At 56.2% G+C, this 21,130-nt stretch overlaps 10 protein-coding genes across 10 annotated transcripts; 4 read left to right on the forward strand and 6 right to left on the reverse strand.

Annotated features, from left to right (window-relative positions):
* Positions 1–1,219: 1,219 nt before the first annotated feature.
* Positions 1,220–2,056, forward strand: DL89DRAFT_61710 (uncharacterized protein). The gene has a single exon (XM_040891880.1). The coding sequence runs from the start codon at positions 1,376–1,378 to the stop codon at positions 1,952–1,954; it is 579 nt and encodes a 192-aa protein (XP_040740888.1). The 5' UTR covers positions 1,220–1,375; the 3' UTR covers positions 1,955–2,056.
* Positions 2,056–3,134, forward strand: DL89DRAFT_61707 (uncharacterized protein). The gene has a single exon (XM_040891879.1). The coding sequence runs from the start codon at positions 2,158–2,160 to the stop codon at positions 2,986–2,988; it is 831 nt and encodes a 276-aa protein (XP_040740889.1). The 5' UTR covers positions 2,056–2,157; the 3' UTR covers positions 2,989–3,134.
* Positions 3,135–4,059: 925 nt separating this feature from the next.
* DL89DRAFT_279106 (ATP-dependent protease La) lies at positions 4,060–7,117 on the reverse strand (the record flags this gene model as incomplete). The annotated part of the gene is made up of 5 exons (XM_040889551.1): positions 4,060–4,549; positions 4,630–5,122; positions 5,169–5,706; positions 5,729–6,733; positions 6,758–7,117. The coding sequence occupies 5 exons, from the start codon at positions 7,115–7,117 to the stop codon at positions 4,060–4,062; spliced, it is 2,886 nt and encodes a 961-aa protein (XP_040740890.1).
* A 376-nt stretch (positions 7,118–7,493) lies between these two features.
* DL89DRAFT_260025 (peptidase S28) lies at positions 7,494–8,939 on the reverse strand (the record flags this gene model as incomplete). The annotated part of the gene is made up of 1 exon (XM_040885739.1): positions 7,494–8,939. One exon carries the CDS (start codon positions 8,937–8,939, stop codon positions 7,494–7,496), a length of 1,446 nt encoding a protein of 481 aa, XP_040740891.1.
* A 763-nt stretch (positions 8,940–9,702) lies between these two features.
* On the reverse strand, positions 9,703–11,777 carry DL89DRAFT_269955 (transcription factor TFIIIB subunit BRF1). Its single transcript, XM_040888499.1, has 3 exons — positions 10,622–11,777; positions 9,979–10,587; positions 9,703–9,938 (listed from the first exon to the last, which is right to left on the reverse strand). Exons 1-3 carry the CDS (start codon positions 11,312–11,314, stop codon positions 9,912–9,914), a joined length of 1,329 nt encoding a protein of 442 aa, XP_040740892.1. The 5' UTR covers positions 11,315–11,777; the 3' UTR covers positions 9,703–9,911.
* A 1,682-nt stretch (positions 11,778–13,459) lies between these two features.
* On the forward strand, positions 13,460–13,938 carry DL89DRAFT_269956 (50S ribosomal protein L14). Its single transcript, XM_040888500.1, has one exon. It carries the CDS (start codon positions 13,465–13,467, stop codon positions 13,846–13,848), a length of 384 nt encoding a protein of 127 aa, XP_040740893.1. The 5' UTR covers positions 13,460–13,464; the 3' UTR covers positions 13,849–13,938.
* Positions 13,939–14,175: 237 nt separating this feature from the next.
* Positions 14,176–15,132, reverse strand: DL89DRAFT_324838 (serine/threonine-protein phosphatase PP2A catalytic subunit; the record flags this gene model as incomplete). The annotated part of the gene is made up of 3 exons (XM_040891488.1): positions 14,176–14,439; positions 14,462–14,914; positions 15,022–15,132. 3 exons carry the CDS (start codon positions 15,130–15,132, stop codon positions 14,176–14,178), a joined length of 828 nt encoding a protein of 275 aa, XP_040740894.1.
* An 885-nt stretch (positions 15,133–16,017) lies between these two features.
* On the reverse strand, positions 16,018–17,952 carry DL89DRAFT_295275 (DnaJ-domain-containing protein; the record flags this gene model as incomplete). The annotated part of the gene is made up of 4 exons (XM_040890620.1): positions 16,018–16,578; positions 16,613–16,875; positions 16,907–17,142; positions 17,186–17,952. 4 exons carry the CDS (start codon positions 17,950–17,952, stop codon positions 16,018–16,020), a joined length of 1,827 nt encoding a protein of 608 aa, XP_040740895.1.
* A 430-nt stretch (positions 17,953–18,382) lies between these two features.
* DL89DRAFT_226337 (alpha-L RNA-binding motif-containing protein) lies at positions 18,383–18,976 on the forward strand (the record flags this gene model as incomplete). The annotated part of the gene is made up of 1 exon (XM_040884804.1): positions 18,383–18,976. One exon carries the CDS (start codon positions 18,383–18,385, stop codon positions 18,974–18,976), a length of 594 nt encoding a protein of 197 aa, XP_040740896.1.
* Positions 18,977–19,035: 59 nt separating this feature from the next.
* DL89DRAFT_324841 (acetyl-CoA synthetase-like protein) lies at positions 19,036–21,066 on the reverse strand (the record flags this gene model as incomplete). Its single annotated transcript, XM_040891489.1, has 1 exon — positions 19,036–21,066. One exon carries the CDS (start codon positions 21,064–21,066, stop codon positions 19,036–19,038), a length of 2,031 nt encoding a protein of 676 aa, XP_040740897.1.
* Positions 21,067–21,130: the final 64 nt, after the last annotated feature.

A 21,130-nucleotide genomic window follows, 5' to 3' on the forward strand; every position in this document is an offset into this window, starting at 1 on the left:
GAAACTGCTGCTGCTGCTGACGGCGTTCCATCTCGAGCTGGTATTGGTAGTCGGTATGCATTGGACTGTTGTTGTTGTTGCTGCTGCTGCTGCTGCTGCTGGCTACTTAAAATATTGTTCGTATAACGCAGCATCCATCTGTTGTTGTGGCGGGTAGTATGCTGTGTTGCTGTGGCTGGCGTATTGTTGCTGGGCTGGGTCAGCGTGGACGCCCGCCATAGCGCTCAACGGGATGTGATCGTCGTCAGAGTCATAGGCGACATAATTTTGCTGTACGAGCTGCTGCCGGAGGACTGCTGCTCGGTCGGCTCTGCTGGTACGAATGCTACAGCAAAAACAAGGCTTCATGCTGGTTTAGGAGAAATTCCTCGCTGTGCACACATTTCACCCTAAAATAACTTACCATACTTGCAAGGTCGGCACTAATAAAAGATAATCCTGCGGAAAGAGGAAGGAAAAAGGTGGGAAAGTACTCGTAGAGTAAAAAAAGGATGGGCAGCCGAAAAGCTGCGAAATGAAAAGAGGGGAATCCAATGAGGGAGAGAGCGAGGGGAGGAGAGCAAAGAGCCTCTTTTCTTCAAGACAGCAACTTGGTTCAAGAAGGAAACAAGAAATGGCTATGACGACACAGCGATTGCTGCTGATATAAAAACTACAGGCTGCGATGAGACTGGTTTCAGCAATCCCCTCACTGTGGGACTGGCGGTCCACAGCGTGCGCTGCACGGCTGCAGCAGCAGAAAGAGGCAATTTCGAAAAGAAAGAAATTCCAAAACAAGCAAGCTGGCTGGTTTCACACCGGCACTTTGATCGTGGCCGCTCAGCCAATCTCCCCCACCTGCTGCCGCTGCTGTGCTACAAGCTGGCAGACGGGACGACGGTATAAAAGCGACCCAAGGCTGCTGCAGTATTAAATCGTGTGGAGGCTGCTTCTGGCGCCTTAGCACTCTCCAGACGAGCCCGACATAAGGCTGAGCGGGGCCCCAGGGGCAATGCGCCTATTAGCCAAGGCGTTGTGTAAAACGACTTTCGTGTGTTGGCTCTGGTGTGAGACCCCACCAGCCTGGCATTGGGAAGCAGCCTGCTCGTGGATGAGACCCAGGCTTCCCAGACCACGAGGCAGCCCAAAAAAAGGCACAAAGGGTTTCTCAGTAGTTTTTTTTGCGAATGCCTCGATTGTGTCGCAAAATAAACTTTCTTTTTATTCACTCCCCTTTTTAGCCTTTCCCGTACTTTACCTTCATAATCCTTCCTCGCCTCTTTCCCAAGCTCTATTCTCCTCCCATCCTTCCCTCCTTCCCTCCTTCCCTCCTCCCCTTTCGCATTCACGCCCGTACCTTTTTAACAGCACCAACCTAGCCATTGCACCTCTTGCTATGAATTTTCACGGCCTGGAATTTGACGGGGTCCCCATTGGCCAAGATGTCGACGGGTCGGACGGCGAGTCCATAAGCTCCCTTATTGACGAAGACGTGGACTTTGACCACGTATACGCGCTGTTCGAGTTCCCTGCCATGGTCGAGGGCCAAGTAACAGTGCATGACGGCGAGAAGCTGACACTGGTCGACGACTCCAACTCATACTGGTGGCTGGTCTCGGTCGAGCGCAATGGACAAGTGGGCTACATCCCAGCCGATAATGTCGAGACGGCTCGCGAGAAGCTGGCGCGTGTCAACCGGCACAAGAACCTCAAGCTGTGCATGGCAGACCCCGAGCATATTGTCAAAAGCAAAATGAAGACGATACCGCCGCTGAATGCGCGCAAGGTGCAGTTCAACAACAAGCTTGTTACGCAGGTGTTTGTGGCGGACCCGCAGTCAGGCGACGAGTACGACGAGGATGACTACAGCTATGACGAGGAGAGCGACGAGGAGGTGGGCGAGCAGCGCGTCGACATCAACGGGTCACGCATAACGATGAGATACAGCATGATTGACCCTAGCAAGGGCGACTGACGTGCTGAGCGACGGCGGCAGCGAGTACGACTACTACTACTCGAGCGACTCGGGTAATCCCGACCGCCACGTGCCCGACGGCCTGGACCCTGACCTTGACCTCAACGATTTTCGGCCTGTTGTGCGCAATACTGCGCCCGTACGCCGCGCACAGACACCCAGACAGATTCTCGGCGAGAACCTGGCTGACTCTGGACGACGAGATGGACGACGAGCCGCTGCAGAACCCAGCAGTGCGCACGTCGCTCATCAACGGAAGCAATATTGCTGCAGATATCCAGGGCGCGCTGGCAGCGCATATGGTACCGGGGCCGTCGGACTTCTATCCATCCAACGAAGATTCGGACGAAGGCGATTCGATCATGGGCAGTGCCCTGGAGACCCCCGACAACGACAACACCGACAACACCGACGAGGTGGGCCGCTACGCGCTGTGTATCCGGCACATTGATGCGTTTAGCACGTCAGATGCTGAGATTACGGCTTTTTCGGACGAGATGTTCAGCGAAGTCCTCTACCGCGCGCTGTCGGTGTTTACACTGGCGCCAGCCCTCAAATCGGGGCTGTGCCTTCATGCGCAGGTGCAGCAGCGCAACCTAGTGCCGCTCAACAACGACGGGCAGGTCTCGTCGTTCCTCGACTACCTGCGCGAGGCTACACATGCCACGGTGCCCGAATCCGGCGACATCAACCCGTCCCTGTGCACAATTATCCTGTCAGACAAGTCGCTTCCACGTAGCCGCCTTCTGCCTGATGCAGCCCATGACGCGGCCGAAGACGACCCGTACATGGACATTGACGACAGCTCTAAAAATATTCTGCGCACGTCCATCGCCACATCGCTCAGCGAAAGCGTCGGGGTTGCGGCCAGCGACTCGGAGAGCATCATGACTAACCAGAGCCCCGTCGATACCCTGCGCAAGGACCTGCCTCTGCCGGCTACTGCCTCAAAAGAAACAGCCGTAGAGGCTCCCTTAGACCGCAATGAACCTAGCGCCCCAACAGACCGAAACCCAAGAGGCACCCCTCCCTGACTCGCGCTCGGTGGTCCAGGGTCTACTGCGGCGCATTCAGCCGCCGTTGTCGCGGCCGCCACAAAGCGCTATCGACCGAGCCTAAGCGCAACACAGTGCAGCTGTCAGGGCTTGGCTCAGTCGTTGGCGACCTTCCTGACGCCCGCAACTCGCCGCCGCCGCCCAGCGCCCCCCGCGGACTCTCGAGATCGGCCAGCACGCGCGGGTACAGCCAGGGCTCCAGACTCAGTCTCTCGTGCCAACCATAGCCAGCTGACGCGACCGTCCAGCATTGCCATTTCGCGCGTCACCAATGGAACACTGGCAGTCAAATGAGATTAGACAGCGGAAGCGCATGACCGCGCTGGACGCAATTTGCGCTGACATTCAGAACAGCGGAGACCTGGCTCCCTCGGCGCCGGCCAGTGCGCCGGTTGCATTGGATAACAGCGTGTCGACACTCCGGTCATCGTCAGATACCGCTGCTGATGCGACGCAGCCAGACGTCATTGCTATTGACCAACCGTCCAACAACGATGAAGACGAAGATGATCTGCTCTCGCCCTCGTCATCATCCGACACGGCATCGCTGCCACGGGATACGGGCAGCGCACAGCAGCTCAACCAGACTCCGCTCTCAGTGACTACACGCTCGTTGCAGTCGCTGAAGGACGCCGGTGGCCCCGACTCGCCTGCGCTGGACGTCGCCCGGGCCTCGCTTCTGTTCTCCCACGACGAGCTTCCACTGGACGATTGGCTGGTGCTGCTGCGCGGCTGGAACGACATGCACGATATGGCAGGCCAGCACAAGCGAGTTCTACAGCGCCTTCCTGCGCGAGATGCAAGGAGACAGGGCGAGCACAGTGCGCGCGGGTTCATCCAGCAGCACGTGGAGGAGCTGAAGGACGCGAGCAGGGACACGCAGCAGGCCATCGATGACATTCTTGGCGTGTCGCAGGGCGTCGGCCGGCGCCTGGATACGCTGGAGCGCGAGCTTGATGACATTGCGCGCATCTTGGTACATGCCACCTAAGCGATTTCTTTTTTATATTGCGTCTAATTCACTTTAATGAAACATATCACCTCCCATGTTCACACAGTCAGACCGACCAGCGGCGGGATCTCCTCGTACCACTCGATCGGGCATCCCTCGATCCCCACCTTGACATGCTCGGGCAGCTCCTCCCAGTCAGCCAAATTCGCCTTCGGGAACAGGATGCGCTTGACGCCAGCGCGTCTAGCCGCAATCGTCTTCTCCTTCAGCCCACCAATCTTCAGCACCCTGCCCGTCAGCGTCAGCTCGCCGGTCATGGCCACATCGTCCCTGACCTGCTTCCCCTGCGCCAGCGACAGCAGCGCCGTGGTCATGGTGACGCCAGCACTCGGCCCGTCCTTGGGTGTCGCACCCTCAGGCACGTGCAGGTGGATGATGTTGTTGTCAAAGAACCGGTTCTCCGGCTGCTTGCGGTTCAGCAGCGCACGTACATACGTGTATGCAAGCGTCGCCGACTCCTTCATGACGTCGCCCAGCTGGCCGGTCGTGTGCAGGCGCCCGCGCGGCCCCGACTCGCCAGACTCCGTGCTGGCCGGCAGAGTAGCCTCGACGACCGACTCGATATAGAGCGCCGAGCCGCCCATGGACGTCCATGCCAGCCCCATGACCACGCCGGCGGCGTCGTTGGATACAGCCGGTCGGCCTCAAAGATCGGCGGGCCGACGTAGTCCTTCAGCTTGTCGGCTGAGATATCCAGCTTGTAGGCCTCGGGTACCACCATGCGCTGCGGCTTCTCTTCGGCTGGCGCAGCCTTTGCTGCCTCGGCATCCGCTGCTTCGGGCTTCTCTTCAGCTGGCGCGACGCTGGCTGCCTCGACGGGCGCTGGCTCAGCGACTCCGCTCTCGACGACCTTCAGCGCGGCCTTGCGGTAAATCTTCTCGATGTGCTTCTTCAGGTTACGCACGCCGCTCTCGCGACAGTACGCCCTGATCAGCGCGTCCACAGCCTCGTCAGTGATCTGTACATTGGCGCCCTCCAGCCCAGCGGCCTCCTTGGCCTGCGGTGCTAGGTACTTTTGTGCAATTGCCCGCTTCTCGTCAGCCAGGTACCCGCTCAGGCGGATGACCTCCATGCGGTCAAGCAGTGGTCCAGGGATCGTATCTGAGACATTGGCGGTGCACACAAACAGCACGCGCGACACATCCACCTGGCACGTCCATGTAGTGGTCCAGGAACGCCGTGTTCTGCTCTGGATCCAGCAGCTCCAGCAGCGCCGACGCCGGGTCGCCCTGGTGCCCTCGGCCCAGCTTGTCGATCTCATCGATCAGCACCAGCGGGTTCTCTGTCTGCACGCGCTTCAGCGCCTGCACAACCTTGCCGGGCATGGCGCCGACATACGTACGGCGGTGGCCCTTGATCTCGGCCACATCTGTGAGCCCACCCACGCTGAAGCGGAAGAACTCGCGGCCAAGCGCCCGCGCAATGGACTTGCCAATGGATGTCTTGCCGACACCTGGCGGGCCCACAAAGCACAGGATCTTGCCCTGCACGGCGCCGCGCAGCTTGCCAACAGCGACAAACTCCAGAATGCGCTGCTTGACATCCTCCAGGCCGTAGTGGTCCTCGTCCAGCACGACCTTGGCGCGCTGCAGGTCGTAGTCCTCAATGGACTGCTTGCCCCATGGGATCTGTGTCAGCCAGTCGAGGTAGTTGCGCGTGACGTTGAACTCTGAGGCTGCCGGCTCCTAGGTGCGCCAGCTTTCCGACCTCCTCGTCGAATACCTTCTTCACCTCCTCGGGCATTTGCAGCCCCTCGGCCTTGGCCTTGAACTGCTCGATCAGCTTGTCCTTGCCGTCGCTCTCCAGCCCCAACTCGCGCTTGATGCCCTTGAGCTGCTCCATTAGGTAAAAGTCGCGCTGCCGCTTCGAGATCTTTGCTTCGACATCCTTGCTGATCTTGTTCTGCAGCTGTGCGTTCATCAATTCCTTCTTCAGCACCACCAGCGCCTTCTCGAGACGCGTTGTCACGTTCAGGTCACTCAGAATATCCTGCAGCTCCGAGGAGCTGCCGCTGGACAGTGCCGCCGCAAAGTCCGCCAGCTTGGACGGGTTCTCAAACACCGCCTTGGACACCTGTGCGCTGGCAAAGTGATGAATCTGCTCGCGGAACATCGGGTTCATTGTGGTAATCTCCCGCAGCACCGACACAATTTCCGACATGGTCGCGCTCACTGTCGCGTCCTTGGCGTCGTACGGTTCGTCGGCGACGTTCTCGACCTCGAGCGCTGTGAAATCGTAGTCATCCTGAATTCGACTGTAGCACCTTGCCCGCATCCCCTGCATCTGAGGTCTCTCCGCTGCTTGTGGCAGCAACCTCCGATGACTCACTCGCCGCCTCACCTGCCTCGATGGCCACCGCACTCTCACCGCCTTGATGATCTTCTTCATGCGCACACGACGCCAGGGATACAGAGCCACGGTCAGGTGCTTGTCCTCGGGGTTCGGCGACACGTAAATCGACATGATACGCGAGAACACGCCAATCTCGTGCACTTCGTCCATACTTGTAATCTTATCCACGTCCTTCTCGTCGTCCTTGAGCATGAATGTCGCCACATACGGCTCCCCGCGCTCCACCAGCTCCTTCAGCGCCCCGATCACCTGCGGGTCCTGCACCTGGATCGACTTGTACAGCGACGGAAACAGCGGCCGCCGCGTGATCGGCAGCATCATCACCTTCGGGTAGTCGTCGGGGATAAACGACTGCTGCCCCTGCGCGTAGTCTGCCACGCCCACCGCACGCTTCAGCTGCGTCAGCGGGTCTGGCCGCGCCGGCTCGCCCTCAGTCGCCGGCACGCCTTCTGTTCGCCGCGCAGATCGCCGGCGGCGGCCCTTGTCGTCGTCCTGCTCTTCCTCCACTGATTTATTCTTCTTCTTGCTGTCGCTGTCGTCACTGTCGTCGTTCTTCTTCTGCCAGAGCGAGGATGTCTGGAAGCTGCGGCTGGCAATGGCCTGCGGCTGCCGCAATTTCAGCACATTGTACACTTTGGCTCCCAGTGCGCTGTAATGCCGCGGCGACGGTGTGCGGTAGACTGCTGTGAGTCGGGGCAGCAGCCCGCTGGAACGAGCCACTCGAATGCTGCGCAGTTGTGACATTAAGACGGTTTCTCAAACTCCTCTCGAAATGTGTAGTGTAGAAAGGGAGTGGAGAGAAGAGATTCGGCGTGGTCGGAAACGAAAGAAAACTGATATCGGCTAAAAGCAGGGAAAGCCAGAACGAACACTGCAAACAAAAAACGCAGGCGGCCCAGTGTGACTAATTGCAAATTCAACCCTGCTTACCCCAAGCCCACTTGTCCACGCAATCCACTGCCGAATTCCTCGGAATCACGGATGTTCCAGCCAGCCAGTCCTCCCCGTTCACCAACGGAGATTGCGCAATCACGGCCACCCCTGCTGCAAGGCGCGACTGGCAAGTGCACTGACACATATGTGGTTTGTACATTACAAAAAAGAAAACTGGAAGGTGAGCCTAGTCCTCAGCTAAATACTGCATAATCGCCTCCAGGATCTTCTCGCGCACAACATTGACCCCGAAATCGGTCCGGTTCGCGCCCACATAGAAATCCGTAACATGAGACGCCAGCGGCATAGTTAAGATGGTGTTCCCGCGTGTGTTTGTCAACCCCTTCCCATACCGCGCCTCGGAGACAATCGACAGGCGGCTCCATGGGTCATGCAGGCCGTTGACGAACACAACTCGCGTCACATTTGGCTTCAGCCCGCCGTACTTGCTATTGATCTTGTCAGTATTGACATCGCCGGTAACTGTGTCCCCGAAAAACACACTGCATGGTGTCCTCTGCCACTCGGCTGTCAAGTACTTTGACCGCAGGCGGCGCTGTGGTGGGCGCGGAGCCGTCTGCCAGAACCCGAACTGCGTGCATGTCTGGTAGTACCACGCACGGCCATCTTGTCCCAGGTTTGTGCTGTGTGCACCCGCCAGCGAGCTGTACGCAGACACAGTGTCGATGCTGTTGAAGCGGATATATGCGCTCGTCATATCCGCCAGGTTCTGCAACGGAATGTACTGCTGGCGATCGAACCAGCTGCATAGGGAGGCAATGGCGTCTGGTGCATTGGTGCCAGGTGCCGGCGGCACATAATACTGCACAACATTGGACATTTGGTCGATGAAGGCACCGGCGAAATCAACATCATCCTTGACCTGCTCCAATCCGCTGGCACGCTTCCAGCTGTCGATCAGTGTGCGGCTCTTGCTGTCCAGGATCAGGTCGAGCGTGTCGATGGCGTCGGCGATCTTACTCGCACACGGCAATGCCTCGCCCACAACCTGGTCGTACTGGAAGAAATCCACCTGTGCTACAACCGGCGCTGAACTGGCATATGCTGCGTGGATGAGATCTGGGTATTGCATGCGCGCCCATGCCGCCAGTGTTGCTGAGTAGGACCCGCCGGTCACCACCCACTTGGAATTCGATGCAATTTCGATGCCTGTGCTCGCTTGGATGAACGCAGGCGCGTTGCGGATGAAGTTGGCAATATCGTCTAGGGAGTTCTCTACTGTTAGGTACTGCATACTCGGCCCAGACATGTCGCTGACTGGGTATGACTGGCCATAGTATCTGTGCTCCATGATCACAAGTATCCCGCCGGTATTCTTGGCCAGCTGGTATGGCTCCCCTCCATACAGATATGAGGGAGAAGCAGGCGTCTCGCCGCTGTTGAACAGATAGATGGGACCACCAGCTTTGTACTCCTTGGTGTTGATGTAGATGCGCTGCTTGAACAATGTATTGTTAAGCCCTGTGTGGTCTACCTTCTGCATGAACCAGAATGGCTCGGGGTTCTGTACCGCTGAGGGCTTGTATACGGAAAACCGCATCCGGCCGGCAACACCCATGGCCTCACTGCCTTGCGGACTATCGAGCATGTCCATCTGGGACTCGGTCCACATTTGTCGCAACCACTGCCTGGCGCATTGCCAGCGGCTCTGCATACCCATACAATGCCAGGGCAGCAAGCGACAGAACCAGAGAGGATATGAATGGACGAGCGAAACAACATTGCTAAAAAAAACGTAGCTTGTGATGTACACACGAAAGGCTGCAGTTCTCAGATAGTAGAGGGGGTTTCTGAGAAGCTGGAACAAAGGGCGCAAGGCAAAAATCAAAAACCACGACGAAAGGAATCGTGTAGGATAGGAAGGGGAATGTTGGAATATGTGTGGCCCCCGCCCACCATCGGCGGTCTATATACTCGACGCAAGCTGCAGTTTCTCAAAACATGACAGCTGGATTTGCATTCGCAATAAAGCAATAGGGACGGGAGGGAGGCCAGCTGGACAGAATGTGTATATTGCCGGCATGCACTTGCACAAGTGGTGCGTTTGCCTGTGTGACCACAGTCGCTCACCTTTGTCCCGTTTCGTTGATGCTGCTATCCTTGCCCCCAGGCGACAAAAAGGCAGACAAAACACATCATTATTTTACTCTCGTCGACAATATATTCCCGACCATCCAGCTTTAGCCACCTTTCCTATTGTAGTTTTCGAAAAGAACAACCGAGGGGGTAGAGACCTAACCACAAATGCCTCTCTATGGCATGGTGGTTGACATAAATGCATTAAGATTACATCCGTGCCTATAGCCAAATACACAGATGTGGATGCCCGTTTATACAATGAGCCATTTAGTTGTTAAGTACAAATACATTGGCGTGAGGAGTGGCGTGGCCGTAAATGGGCAGACTAAAGCAGCCGGCCACTTTCGGCAACCATCTTGGTGCTCAATGCGCTATAGCTCATTTGGCCACCAATCCCAAGAAACATGCCACATGGGTGCAGCGCATCTATGTGGCCAATGCGCCGCATTCTTTCGGCTACCCAAAGACAGGCATTATCCAGATCATAGTGTATCAATTAATAAAACTAGTATTCGCCGTCGTCGTCGTTAAACTGACTATACATGTCGCCATATCGTATCATCCTCGTACACGACAGCAGCTCCCGCATCGTCCTCAAAGTCCTCCTCATCATCGTCGTCGTCGTCCTCAATGTCAGCCGCTGTCGTGCCCGTTGCCACCGCCAAATCCTCCTTTCCTTGCTCAATAACAATGGTATCCATATGGTCGCCGTTGACTTTGGCCAGTGCATCTGGCAGACCATTCAGCGAGTCGCTGTTATACTCCAACTCCATGGTTGGCGTGGCGTATCCGGAGCCAGCAATAGGCGTGGCGGCCACTGAGATCATGCGCGAGGGCGCGCCCGACGGAATCATGCTCAGATGTGTCGGCTCGACCGTTGGCTTGGGACCATCCGGCTCCAGCAGATTCTTGAGCACGTCGTAGTTGATTTTCTTTGACAACCGGCGCATATTCAGAAGGTTCTGCGTCGACTCGAGCGCCGTGGCGCCGGGCTCTGCCACACGCTTGCGCACAGACTTCCGCCGCCGCTTGCTGCCCTTCTCGGCCTCGCGCGCCTTGCGCTTCCGCTCGCGGTCCTCCACAAACTGCTTGTTCTCTGCATCCCAGATCTCAGTCTTCATCTGCACCTCGGCGTCATTCAGTATGATATTTCGCACCTCGTCGTCGTCAATATCTGTCCACTTTGCTGACGTCGGGATCAAAGCTGTCGCTCACAGTGCTGGCGTTGATAAATTGCAGATTGCTGTCGTTCAGGTACATGTCCAGCTCATTCGAGATCGCCTCGTTCACTACTATGTCGTAATCGTCAGGAAGCTCATCCATGTCCTGGACTTGCTCGCTGCCCGCATTCGAGCCACGCCGCAGCTGGTGCAAAATGCCTGCTGCCTCCTCACCCTCAGCAGACCGCTGCTGCTCCTGGTGTTGCCGCGCCTTGATCCTGCTGCGCGTGAAGGCTGGTGGATCTGCTGACTGCTCGAGCCACAGACTGCGGAAGTCCGCCACTGTTAGGTCGCCTGACGGTGTGCTACGGAACTCGGCGAGCCGCCGCCGCAGCGTGGCATCAGCTACCTTGACCACCCGGATGATTTCAAGCTGCGTGCGCCGGAAATTGTGCATGCGTGCGGCCACAAGCAGACACGCACCACAGATTCCCGCTGGCCGCCGACCAGTGCGGATCCAGTCGCGGTCCATACGCTGCACAAGCCGGATCGCGTCCATGCAGACTGCCTGAGTCTTATCGCCAAACTCCAGCATGGCCGCAAACCGCGAAATGTACAGAGAGGGATCCACTAGCGGGACCTGCAGGTTTAGCGCCTGGACCAGCTTGGCAAAGATTGCACCCAGCTTGAACACGCTGGCTTGCAGAATGTCTGAGAAATCGATCAGCATCTGGCTCGTCTTTTCCATGCGACACACAATATACAGGCATGCTGCTGACACATATGCTGCCCGCCGCCCGCGCGTAAAATTCAGATTTAGTGCCAGTGTGAAGTACCGCTGCGCCGAATCGACAAAGTGCTCGGACAGCCCAACCGCCGTCGCCAGACGTATCAGCCGCCGCCGCGATGTCAACAGGGTCATTTCGCGCGACTCCTGGCCACTGCCGAACCGGACCTGGCCCACCCATCGCCGCACGCGTCTGGCCAGCACGAATAAATGATCCCTGGACGATAGCTGCACCGCTTGATGACTCGCCAAACGTCACCTCGGCCACAATTGTGTTCTCCTCGCACACCTCACCACATGCCGTACAGTACGACATGCCCTTGGATGTGTCGTGCTCGATGTCTGTTCCTCCGCAAGCTTTGCATGCCATGGCTGTTGAATTATGCTATATTGGGGTTTGATAATAAAAACGATGAAGAGAAAAACTGCTTGCCTGTTTCCCGTGGATGGCTACTGAATTCCCGAGGGCATTATTTTTGCTTTCGAACGCGCCGCGGCTCAGTGAAAATTTTTCTTTTTAATCTGTCCGCGTTTTCAAAGAACCATGCAGCCGCGGCACGCTGGTTCGAAACCTGGCTGATGCCGAAAGCTGATTTTATCAGCTCATTGGCTGATACTGCGATAGTGACGTCTATGCATCTTCTGCATTCTAACGCGCGAAGAGTGGCATACTACACCTTGAAGCAACCCCCAAGGTGATGGCGCCAGACATGGCCCCTGCCAGCTGTCGATATGCCTCATATTCTGTCATCGCCATGTAATACCTATGGGCTGGCCGTTTTCGTATATTACCTCTCCTTGATATACAGTATCCCTATCATTAAAATCCCTCGTAAGCGCCAGTGTCGCTACCTTGTTGCAGCACGACCTTATATGCATGTGGTACGGTATCTAGAATTGCAAGCAGTCAAGAAAACATAGAAGTGCTATGAATCAACCAGAGACTATCCGCCCTGGACACCGCTCATTTAAGTTTGTAGAGGCAGCTGCACTTTTTGATCTGGTGGAGAAATCTGCTGCAGTATCATTGACAGAGCTGGCGTGTTAGGTGCTCCTGGCAATGCTGATATCAACCTGAGTACTGGGAGTAGTGCCGTACATTCCACAAATAGCATATTGATCCGCAACTACTATGACTGCGTTCTATCTTAAACTCGCATCAGCCGTGCTCCATCTTTTCTCACAGCGCATTTCCAGCATCAGTACTCATTTTTAGTGTATTCCCACGCGCTCTTTCCAATCCTGCCACGTAGGCATGATAAGCGATATGATACATATATTCAGTAATATGCTGACGAAATAGTAAGACACAGATGTACACAGAAATACAAAGTACACGGCGGAACGAGGCATGCATTGGTCCTTAACGCATAGCGACAGCTGGTGGCCTCTAATTCCCTGCCTGGTATTTGTAAAGGTTGTTCAACGCTGTCCCATAGACCCAATGCCCAAGAAGACCCCGCCTTCAAACGCATACTTGATGTGGGGCGGAACATTGCTGTCTGGGGCGATGATAGTCATGGTCGCTAAAGGTGTGGTGGTGTATAATAAATAAATTGGGTAGCGGAATCCACAATTGCAGCGAGATGCCCTGAATTTATATGGATTTGTGTGTCGCACTCTGGCTACTTTTCATTTCTTGCCTCTTGGCATTGCTGGCTGAATTGCTCGCTCTTGGAGCTGCTATCGTGCGCAGGGCTGTCCAATATCAACTCCATGACCCTCCCCCAATCCGCTGAATGCGAGTTCATTTCTGCACACAGACAATACATGGATGTGCAGAAACATATCCACTCTGCACATCCTGCAGACATCAAGAGAGCATGTGGATGTCACTGTGGGGCATTTTGAAAATTGGCCAGGCAGCTCGTTTCAGTGACAGCAACCAGCGCTAGCCGTAGCGAGCCGCGACTCTCCTTGAGTCTAGCTTCCACGTGACCATGCGCCTGAACTGCAGCCCATCAAATTTTTGCGAGATATGGCAGGTGGGGTTTGCCACTCCAGGCTTACCGCGATCGGTTTCAAGCACTGCCGTTTCTTTTTGTTCATTTCGCACCGCCAATTTCTTTATATTCTTTGACCACACAGCCGCCAAATTCAAAATGATTCAAATGAAATCCCGCCTCAACGTCATTGATAACTCGGGTGCCATCGTGGCCGAGTGCATCAAGGTGCTGAAGAACGCAAAGTGGGCCGAGGTAGGCGACGAGATCGTGGTGTCAGTGAAGAAGGCGAGGCCTATTTCCGACAAGACCTCGGGCAGTATGTCGGCAGCCAAGATCCGCAAGGGAGACGTGCGCCGGGCGCTTATTGTGCGGACAAAGAAGGAGGTCCGCCGCCCCGACGGCCGGTATGTGCGGTTTGACGATAACGCATGTGTGCTGCTCAACAACCAGCAGCAGCCGCTGGGCAGCCGCATCCTGGGCTTGGTTTCGGCGGAGCTGCGGTTCAAGAACTGGGTCAAGGTCGTGTCGCTGGCCCCGCGCGTGGTCTGAGCAGCATCGCTGATCTGGATGGAGGGGTTTAGTACACTTTTTTTAAAAGGGAATAGAGTTTCAAAAATTGAAAAACTTTGGCAACCAAGAAAAAGGGGGAGGGCTGTGCGCTGGCTGGCGATCGAGGTGTTCTACCAGCAGAGAGCAGCAGGCCTAGGGCAAATAAAAAGATGAGTAGTTGGTGGTGAGTTCGAGGATTGGTGGTTTGCGAGTTGAGGACCAAGTAGGGGGTCTTTTTAGAGGAAGTAGTCAGGGGTCCGGCGTGTGACATGGGGCTCGCCACGTCTCGGAGCAGGGTCGAACTGCAGGAAGGTGTACTTCATGTTCTCAGTCAATCTCCATGATGGCGGCCTGGTTGCCACAGCGGTAGCAGTAGTTGGGCGCACTGAAGATGGTGACGACGTTCTTCTCCTGGCTCCAGTTGTAGCCCTCCATGACGAGCTGGTGAGCACGGGCAATCAGGGTCAGGCCGTTGTTGTGGTTGAACGCCTCCGAGATGTCCTGGCCGAATGTGTAGCCGGCGCCGCGAGGCGAGATGCCCCATCCGCACCGGTCGTCGGGGTCTGACCACAGCAGGTCGCACATGGGGCCCTCGTGTCGGGACCTCCTGCACGCGGTCCAGCGAGCGGATATGGTCAAGCGTGTCGATGCTGGGTGACAGACCGCCGTGGAGGCAGAAAATCTGCTCCTCAATGAGGGCGGTCAGCGGCAGGTAGTCAAACAGGTCCGTAAAGTGCTTCCACACCTCTGCGTTGCCGTATTTGCGCAGGCACTCGTCGTAGAAGCCATACACCTGCGTAATCTGTCTGCTCTCGTGATTGCCGCGCAGAATGGTAATGCGCTCGGGGAACCGAATCTTCATTGCCACCAGCAGCGTCACTGTCTCCACCGAATAGTACCCGCGGTCAACATAGTCGCCCATGAACAGGTAGTTTGTGTCAGGTGAATTGCCGCCGATTTTGAACAGTTCCACAAGGTCATGGAATTGTCCGTGGATGTCACCGCACACCGTTACCGGACAGCGCACGGGCTGCACGTTCGACTCTTGCATGAGAACCTCCTTGGCCTAATTCAGAATGTGTGTTTAGCGAGCCATCTGATTTCCACCTCCCCCTTCTTGCGCAAGGGCCTCACCGCGTCAAGCATTCTCGTGTTGTTTGTTATTAATTGGACACTTGCCTTGTCGCAGAGATTCTTGACGCTAAGCTCGCTCAGCTGCTTGCACTCAAACAGCTGCTCAATCCACGAATCGAGCGTGCCAATGTCAACTTCAAGCATGTCCATGGTTGAAAAGGTAGGAGGGAAAAAAGAAAAAGTGTATGTGAAGTGGAAAAGAAGGGAGTATTTTTAGAAAAGAGGGAAAAGCGGTGCCCTTCGCCAGCATCGCAACTGGAGAATGACACAAAATTGTGCAGTCTCGTGTCGCGCAGCCTGCAGCCAATCGTGCTGCGCGCACGGGTTATTTACGTGTGCTCCCCTCGGCCGTATGCGCTAGGAGATGATGGATGGTGATAGCGTCAGCACGTCAAGTCGATGGCTCTAGCTGCAGAAATGCTAGTCCCAGTTCCGCCAAGAGCAGCGCAGCTAGTAGATAACCAGTGGTCTAGAGTCGGCAGGCCAACTGGGATTTGCAACACCTTCCCCCCCCAACCACCTTGGGGCTGGTGTGTGCGCTGGAGGCAAGCGAGGATGGCCTGTAGCTCTTGTAGCAGATACCATGGTACAAGGATGGTGGAGGAGTCCAGCCAAGGAGTTCAGCCGACATGGGTTTTGGCTAGGCGCATATACGCAAATAGACCCAGGCAATATGCAGATGTGAGCAGCGGGTGGCGAAGAATACGGAAAAGCGGGTCCGCTGTTGTGCTCTTGGGCAGACAAAGGGGAGAGTGTTGTTGACAAGACCTGTCCCTTTTATGCTATTCTAGAAAGCCCGCTGATTATTAAACACAGCAGGGCGTGCGTCGTTGCTGGCCCATGCTGTTCGCAATATTGCTAGCGTATATGCTATGAATACGTAAAGCCATGCATGTACTGTCCAGAGTGCCTGCTGCCAAATGCTCTTTGTTTGCTTATCTCTACTCTTGCCAGCATGCCGAACTGGCACAGCATCAGATACATATCTGCTGGCTCAGTGGATGTGGTGGCTGTTGTTTTGCAGCTGTGGAATACCTAGGCCCCTGCTGCAGCAGCCTTCTTTGCACGGACTTGCTCAGCCAGGTACTTGACCCGCAGCTTGCACTCCTTCTTGGTCCGACCCACCACAGCCTCGGCAATCTTGTCCCAACGGTCCGGGGCTTTGTACGAAGGCGGGTACGCCTGGAGTGCTCGTTCCAGCTGTGTCTGCTCCTGGGGCGCCCAAGGCCGCTCAGGCTTCGTCTCCTTCTTCTCAGCCGCCTTCTGCAGGACCGGTCCATCATACCTGATCGATGCCTCGTTGGCCATGCGCTCGTCGTCGTGGTTGGCTTTCTTGTTCTGCAGCTCTTTGACCAGCATGCCGCCTCCTGTCCTGCTGCCCTTGCGCAGCTCGTTCGTCTTGTGCAAGAGCTCATCGCCCGAGCGTCGTGGGAATCCGCCGTGCTGCGAAAGCCACTTGCCGATTGTCTCCCAGCGGTTCAATGTGCCGCCAGGGAACTTGTTGGTGGCCTTAATGAGCAGCTCAAGCTCCTCGGCTGTCCACTCGCGCTGCTTCGACGCCGAAACCTGCCCAGCCTGCTTTAGTTGGCGGTCGCGCTTGACCGCGCTCAGCAATTTCGCTGCCACGGACAAACGACGAGAAGCTGATGGCCACTGCCGGGTTCTTCTCGATGATGCTGGTGATCGCGGTGGCAGTCAGGGCCTGGATCTTGCTATGGTCGTTCTTGCATTCCCTGAGAGCGTCACGCAGCTTCACGGTAGCTTCATGCGACAGGCTGTCCAAAAGCATATCAACTTCGGATTCGCGCGATGTACGTGTCATCGACGTCGTCTGCTGCGTGTTGTTGACCAGATAGCTGACAGCCTGGTATAGCTCGCGCACAGCCTTCTTGTCTGCTCTCATCTCCTTCTTCTTCAGATCCACGCATGCGCTTCTCCTCAGCGGCCTGCTTGCGCTCTTCCTCTTCCTTTGCCAGCGCGATCCGACGCTTCTCTTCCTCGGCCTTCTGCTTCTCCATCTCGGCCTTCTTTGCCGCGGTCTCGCGGGCAATGCGCTTGAGCTCCTTTTCCTTGCGCTCCTCCTCCTTGTACTTTTCGATCCGTGGGTCCGCTGCCATAGCCTGCTCCACTAGTGTGGTGATGCGCTTGTTGTCCTTCCTTCTTGAGTCGCATGCGCTCGGCCTTGTTCTTCTTGTCCTGCCACCGCTTTTCCTCGCGATTCTCGGTCGCCTCCTTCTCCTTGTCCAGATATTCGTACGACCGCCACGAGTCAAACCCAGTCCAGAACCGGTAGAACGCCTCGACCTGCTCCCGCGGCGCGTCAAAGTCGCCGAGCGAAGGCACGGGCTGCCGCTTCGAGAACCGGCCTTCGCGCTCAAACACAGAACCGTAGGTATCAAAGAAGGACTGTACGTCGTCTAGCTTTGCCTTGGGGAGCTCATCGGATATCGCCGGGTCGACCGAGTCGTACTGCCGGCGCTTGATTGGGTCGCTCAGCACCTCGTACGCCTTCTGCACACACTTGAAGAAGTTGTCGTCGTGGGCATTGCCCAAAGCTGCGCGCTTATCCGGATGGAATTCGAGCGCACGCTGGTGATGCGCTTTCTTGATCTGCGCTGGCGTCGCCCTGTGACGCAGCGAGCCCAGCCCCAGCACGCGGTAGTGGTCCTGCTCTTTCCACCGAATCGGGTCCAGGTACAGGAGTTGCGGGTCAGCCGGGTCGACTATGAACTTCTCGGCAGCTGCCGAGTCAGCATCGAGTCGGGCCCTCTCCAGCTGCGCAGGGAGAATGTGCGTATCGTAATCATCGAGCTCGGTCAGGTTGTGCTCGCGCCGCCGGAGGTACGATTTGTAGTGGCTGCCCACTGCGTCGACGTGACCAACTGCGGGCTCACTGATCCCAGCATGCACAACAGCCTTGCACTGGGCTGTGTCAAACGAAGCGGGTACTGGTTGCAGAGTGAATTCCATGATGCACTGAAATGTAGACTTGAAAAACATACAGCGGCTGCAGAAAAATGCTGTCGAAACACGGCTTATGCTGGGTCACGTCACTTGCAGCCCATGCAGGCTGCTGATCCAGACCAGATCCAGTGATTGCATATCCGTAATCGCCTGTGATTCTTGCCGATATCTTTGAAAATTCCCCCTCAGCCCTTGCTTCCGATCCACAGCCATCAGCACCTGGTGCTTGAGCACAACCTCTTTTAAACTTGCAGCTTCCAATTCGTTTTCCTTTCTTGCATTTCACTGGCAGTCGTGCAAACAAGCGGAAGACCAACAAAAGTAGACCATGCCGCGCAAAATTCTGGAAAAGCTGAAGCTGTCGCGGGAAATCATTTCCCTGTCGTGGAATCCGCGCAACCTGTACCAGCTGGCGACAAAGACACGGCTGTTCAACATGAAGCAGAAGACGCTGTTCCAGCACATGTGGAAGGCGAAGCGGGACACGCGCGGCTACCACGATGCCAACATCACCGAGCGTCAGTGGCTGCGCATGTTCAACCCGCGGCTGCCGACCCTGAACGTCAAGATGGGCAACAAGCCGTCGCACCCGAACGCCGCCGCGCTGCTGTACGCAGGTATGGAGCGGCGCCTGGACTTTATCGTGTTCCGGAGCCACTTTGCCTCGTCGATCTACATGGCGCGCCAGATGGTGATCCACGGCAAGGTCAAGGTCAATGGCAAGAAGCTTGCGTACCCGAGCCACACTGTCAAGGATGGCGATGTCGTGGCGGTTGATCCCGAGGCAGTGGTGACTCTGAAGAAGCCTGCCAATGGATCGGAGGAGCTGGACTTTGTGCCAGTCCCCTATATGCAGCCGTGGATGTTTGTGCCCGAGTACCTCGAGGTCAACTACAACACCTGCTCGACCGTGTTCTTGCACGAGCCTGTTACCAAGCCGAACGCAACCGAGCTGCCGTCGCCTTATCCGCCAGAGTTCCACGCACTGGCCTTCAAGTACTACCTCCGCCGCGGACGCAGCAGAGAGTGAAGAGGCTTCAAAAGGATCAGATTAATTTCATATTGTCATTTAAAAACGAACGAGCGTGTTTAGTTGGTCTTGGAGGCGAGTTGGGTGTAGAGCCGGTCGATTACTTCTCTGTAGTGCGTTGCAGCAAAGTGCCGCTTGAGCTTGAGCGTGTTGGACAGCAGCTGGTTCTTGTCGATATCGAATGCCTCTGGCTCGATGTGGATGGCGCGGATAATCTCAAATCCCTGCAGCTTCTGTGCACGTCCATGCTCGCTGAGTTTGCTGAGGAGCGCCTCGTTTACCTGCGGGTTTGAGCTCAGCGCTTCCAGCTCAGCCGACGAGTCCTCTGCGATCTCACGGGCCCATGGCACGAATGCATCCGGGTCAGGAACAACGATAGCAACGAGCGATGACTTGTCCGAATCACCATGGATGTATGACTGCGAAATTAGCGGGTGCCGCTCATACACAACCTGGAGATAGTCTGGCGCAATATACTCGCCCTGTGACAGCTTGAAGATGTTTTTCAGCCGGTCAATTATCGAAATGGTGCCGTCCAGGTTGATCTGGGCAATGTCGCCCGTGTACAGCCAGCCGTCCTTGATCGTCGCACTAGTCATAGCGTCGTCTTTGTAATATCCAGACATGATCGACTTGCCCTTAAGCAGCAGCTCGCCGCGCGGGCACGGCTGATCTGTTGACAGGTAGTTCATCTCGGGGCAGTCGCGCAGACGCACCGACATACCAGGCCGTGGTGGTCCGCAACTAGTCGAAGGCGGTACATCGATCAGCTCAATCATACCGCAGGTGTTGGACTCGGTCATGCCGAATCCCTGAACAATCCTGGCGCAAAGAACCGTCTGGAGGAACTTTATGACATGGATGTCCATGGGCGCCGAGCCAACAACCATGGCATACAGCCTGCCGCCAAGCACGGCCTTGACCTTGTTAAACACCAGCATATCCCACAAGAAGTGGGTGCGCGAGCTGGTTCCCTCGTTTGCCCTGAGTTTCTGGCTCAGCGCGAGTCGGGCCAGGAACCCTTTGATGCCTGTGGCAGAATTGATACCGGTCGAGATCTTGTCGTAGACCCGGTTGAGGATTCGGGGGACGACTCCCATGAACGTCGGCTTCCGAGCCTGCAGGTCGTCGAGCAGGTTGGGGACCTTGCCACTGTAGTACCCAATTGCGCCATACTGGTACAGCGTAAAATACGTGACAAGACGCTCGAAGCAGTGGGCAAGCGGCAGAATAGAGAAGGTCTCTGGCCGATCAACGGGGTCCGCTCTAGCAACACCGTTTGCTGTGTTTGTAAACTGCTGGTGCGCTGTCACCACGCCCTTTGGGTTTCCGGACGTTCCGCTGGTGTAGGTGATGGAGCATGTGTCCTCGGGCATCGGCGGATGGGCCGTGGTTGGATTCTCTTTGCCGATGGCGACCACAGCGTCAATGTCGGTAAGGACGATGCCCAGTGAGTTTGCCCGGTCTTTGAGCTTGCTGACTATGTCCTGCGAGACTTCTGAGGCAATGACGTTCTTGGCCGGCCCATCCAATCGATCCATCGATATAATGACCTTGAGTAGCGGCGCTTGTTCCTTCAAATTGAGCAGCCTCTCGACCTTGTCGATAGAACAAACCAGCACCTCAATCTCAGAGTGGTTTAGAACATACTTGACTGAGTCTGTACCCAGCGTATCGTAAAGCGAGACAAAGTAGCGGTTGCCACGGTAGATGGCAAATTCTGTCAGATGCCACTCGGCGCGGTTGGCAGCGTAGATTGCAACGGGCGCCTGCTGCCCGGGAGACTTATCCGTGTACTTCCCAAAGATGCTGTCCAGGCCACTACCGTAGATGTTGACAAATATCTCGGCATCCGCCTTGCTAATCCAAGTGTAGTGGTCACCGAGCTTCTTGGCATCCGGGTCGAATGCGCGAGTGCCCATGCAGTTCCCGCTCGGGTCCTCATGTACCCAGCGCAGGAAGAGGTCGTACAGTGTCTGCCGCTCGCACTCAGATATATCGGGCAGGACTCCGCTGGGGTAGTCCGGGTGGCGGACAACATACGAGAAGCCTGGCTCTTGAGAGTCGGGGACGATAAATGGTTTTGCCATGTTGTGAAAATAGTTCAAAAATGCTGTGAGGAACGAAGCGACCAGCTCCTGCTCTTCGAGACGC

The sequence above is a fragment of the Linderina pennispora genome (genome assembly GCF_002104995.1).
Source record: "Linderina pennispora strain ATCC 12442 chromosome Unknown DL89scaffold_14, whole genome shotgun sequence".
In the NCBI taxonomy this organism is placed as follows: Eukaryota; Fungi; Kickxellomycota; class Kickxellomycetes; order Kickxellales; family Kickxellaceae; genus Linderina; species Linderina pennispora.

What these genes read in the sequence shown, in the direction of transcription:
- DL89DRAFT_61710 (XM_040891880.1), top strand. Translation starts at nt 1,376, where the DNA reads ATGAATTTTCACGGCCTGGAATTTGACGGGGTCCCCATTGGCCAAGAT.
- DL89DRAFT_61707 (XM_040891879.1), top strand. Translation starts at nt 2,158, where the DNA reads ATGGACGACGAGCCGCTGCAGAACCCAGCAGTGCGCACGTCGCTCATC.
- DL89DRAFT_269955 (XM_040888499.1), bottom strand. Translation starts at nt 11,314, where the DNA reads ATGGAAAAGACGAGCCAGATGCTGATCGATTTCTCAGACATTCTGCAA. An exon ending in AATTTATCAACGCCAGCACT is followed by an intron (nt 10,588 to 10,621) that starts GTGAGCGACAGC and finishes ACGTCAGCAAAG; the next exon opens with TGGACAGATATTGACGACGA. An exon ending in ACGATGCGGGAGCTGCTGTC is followed by an intron (nt 9,939 to 9,978) that starts GTGTACGAGGAT and finishes ATGTATAGTCAG; the next exon opens with TTTAACGACGACGACGGCGA.
- DL89DRAFT_269956 (XM_040888500.1), top strand. Translation starts at nt 13,465, where the DNA reads ATGAAATCCCGCCTCAACGTCATTGATAACTCGGGTGCCATCGTGGCC.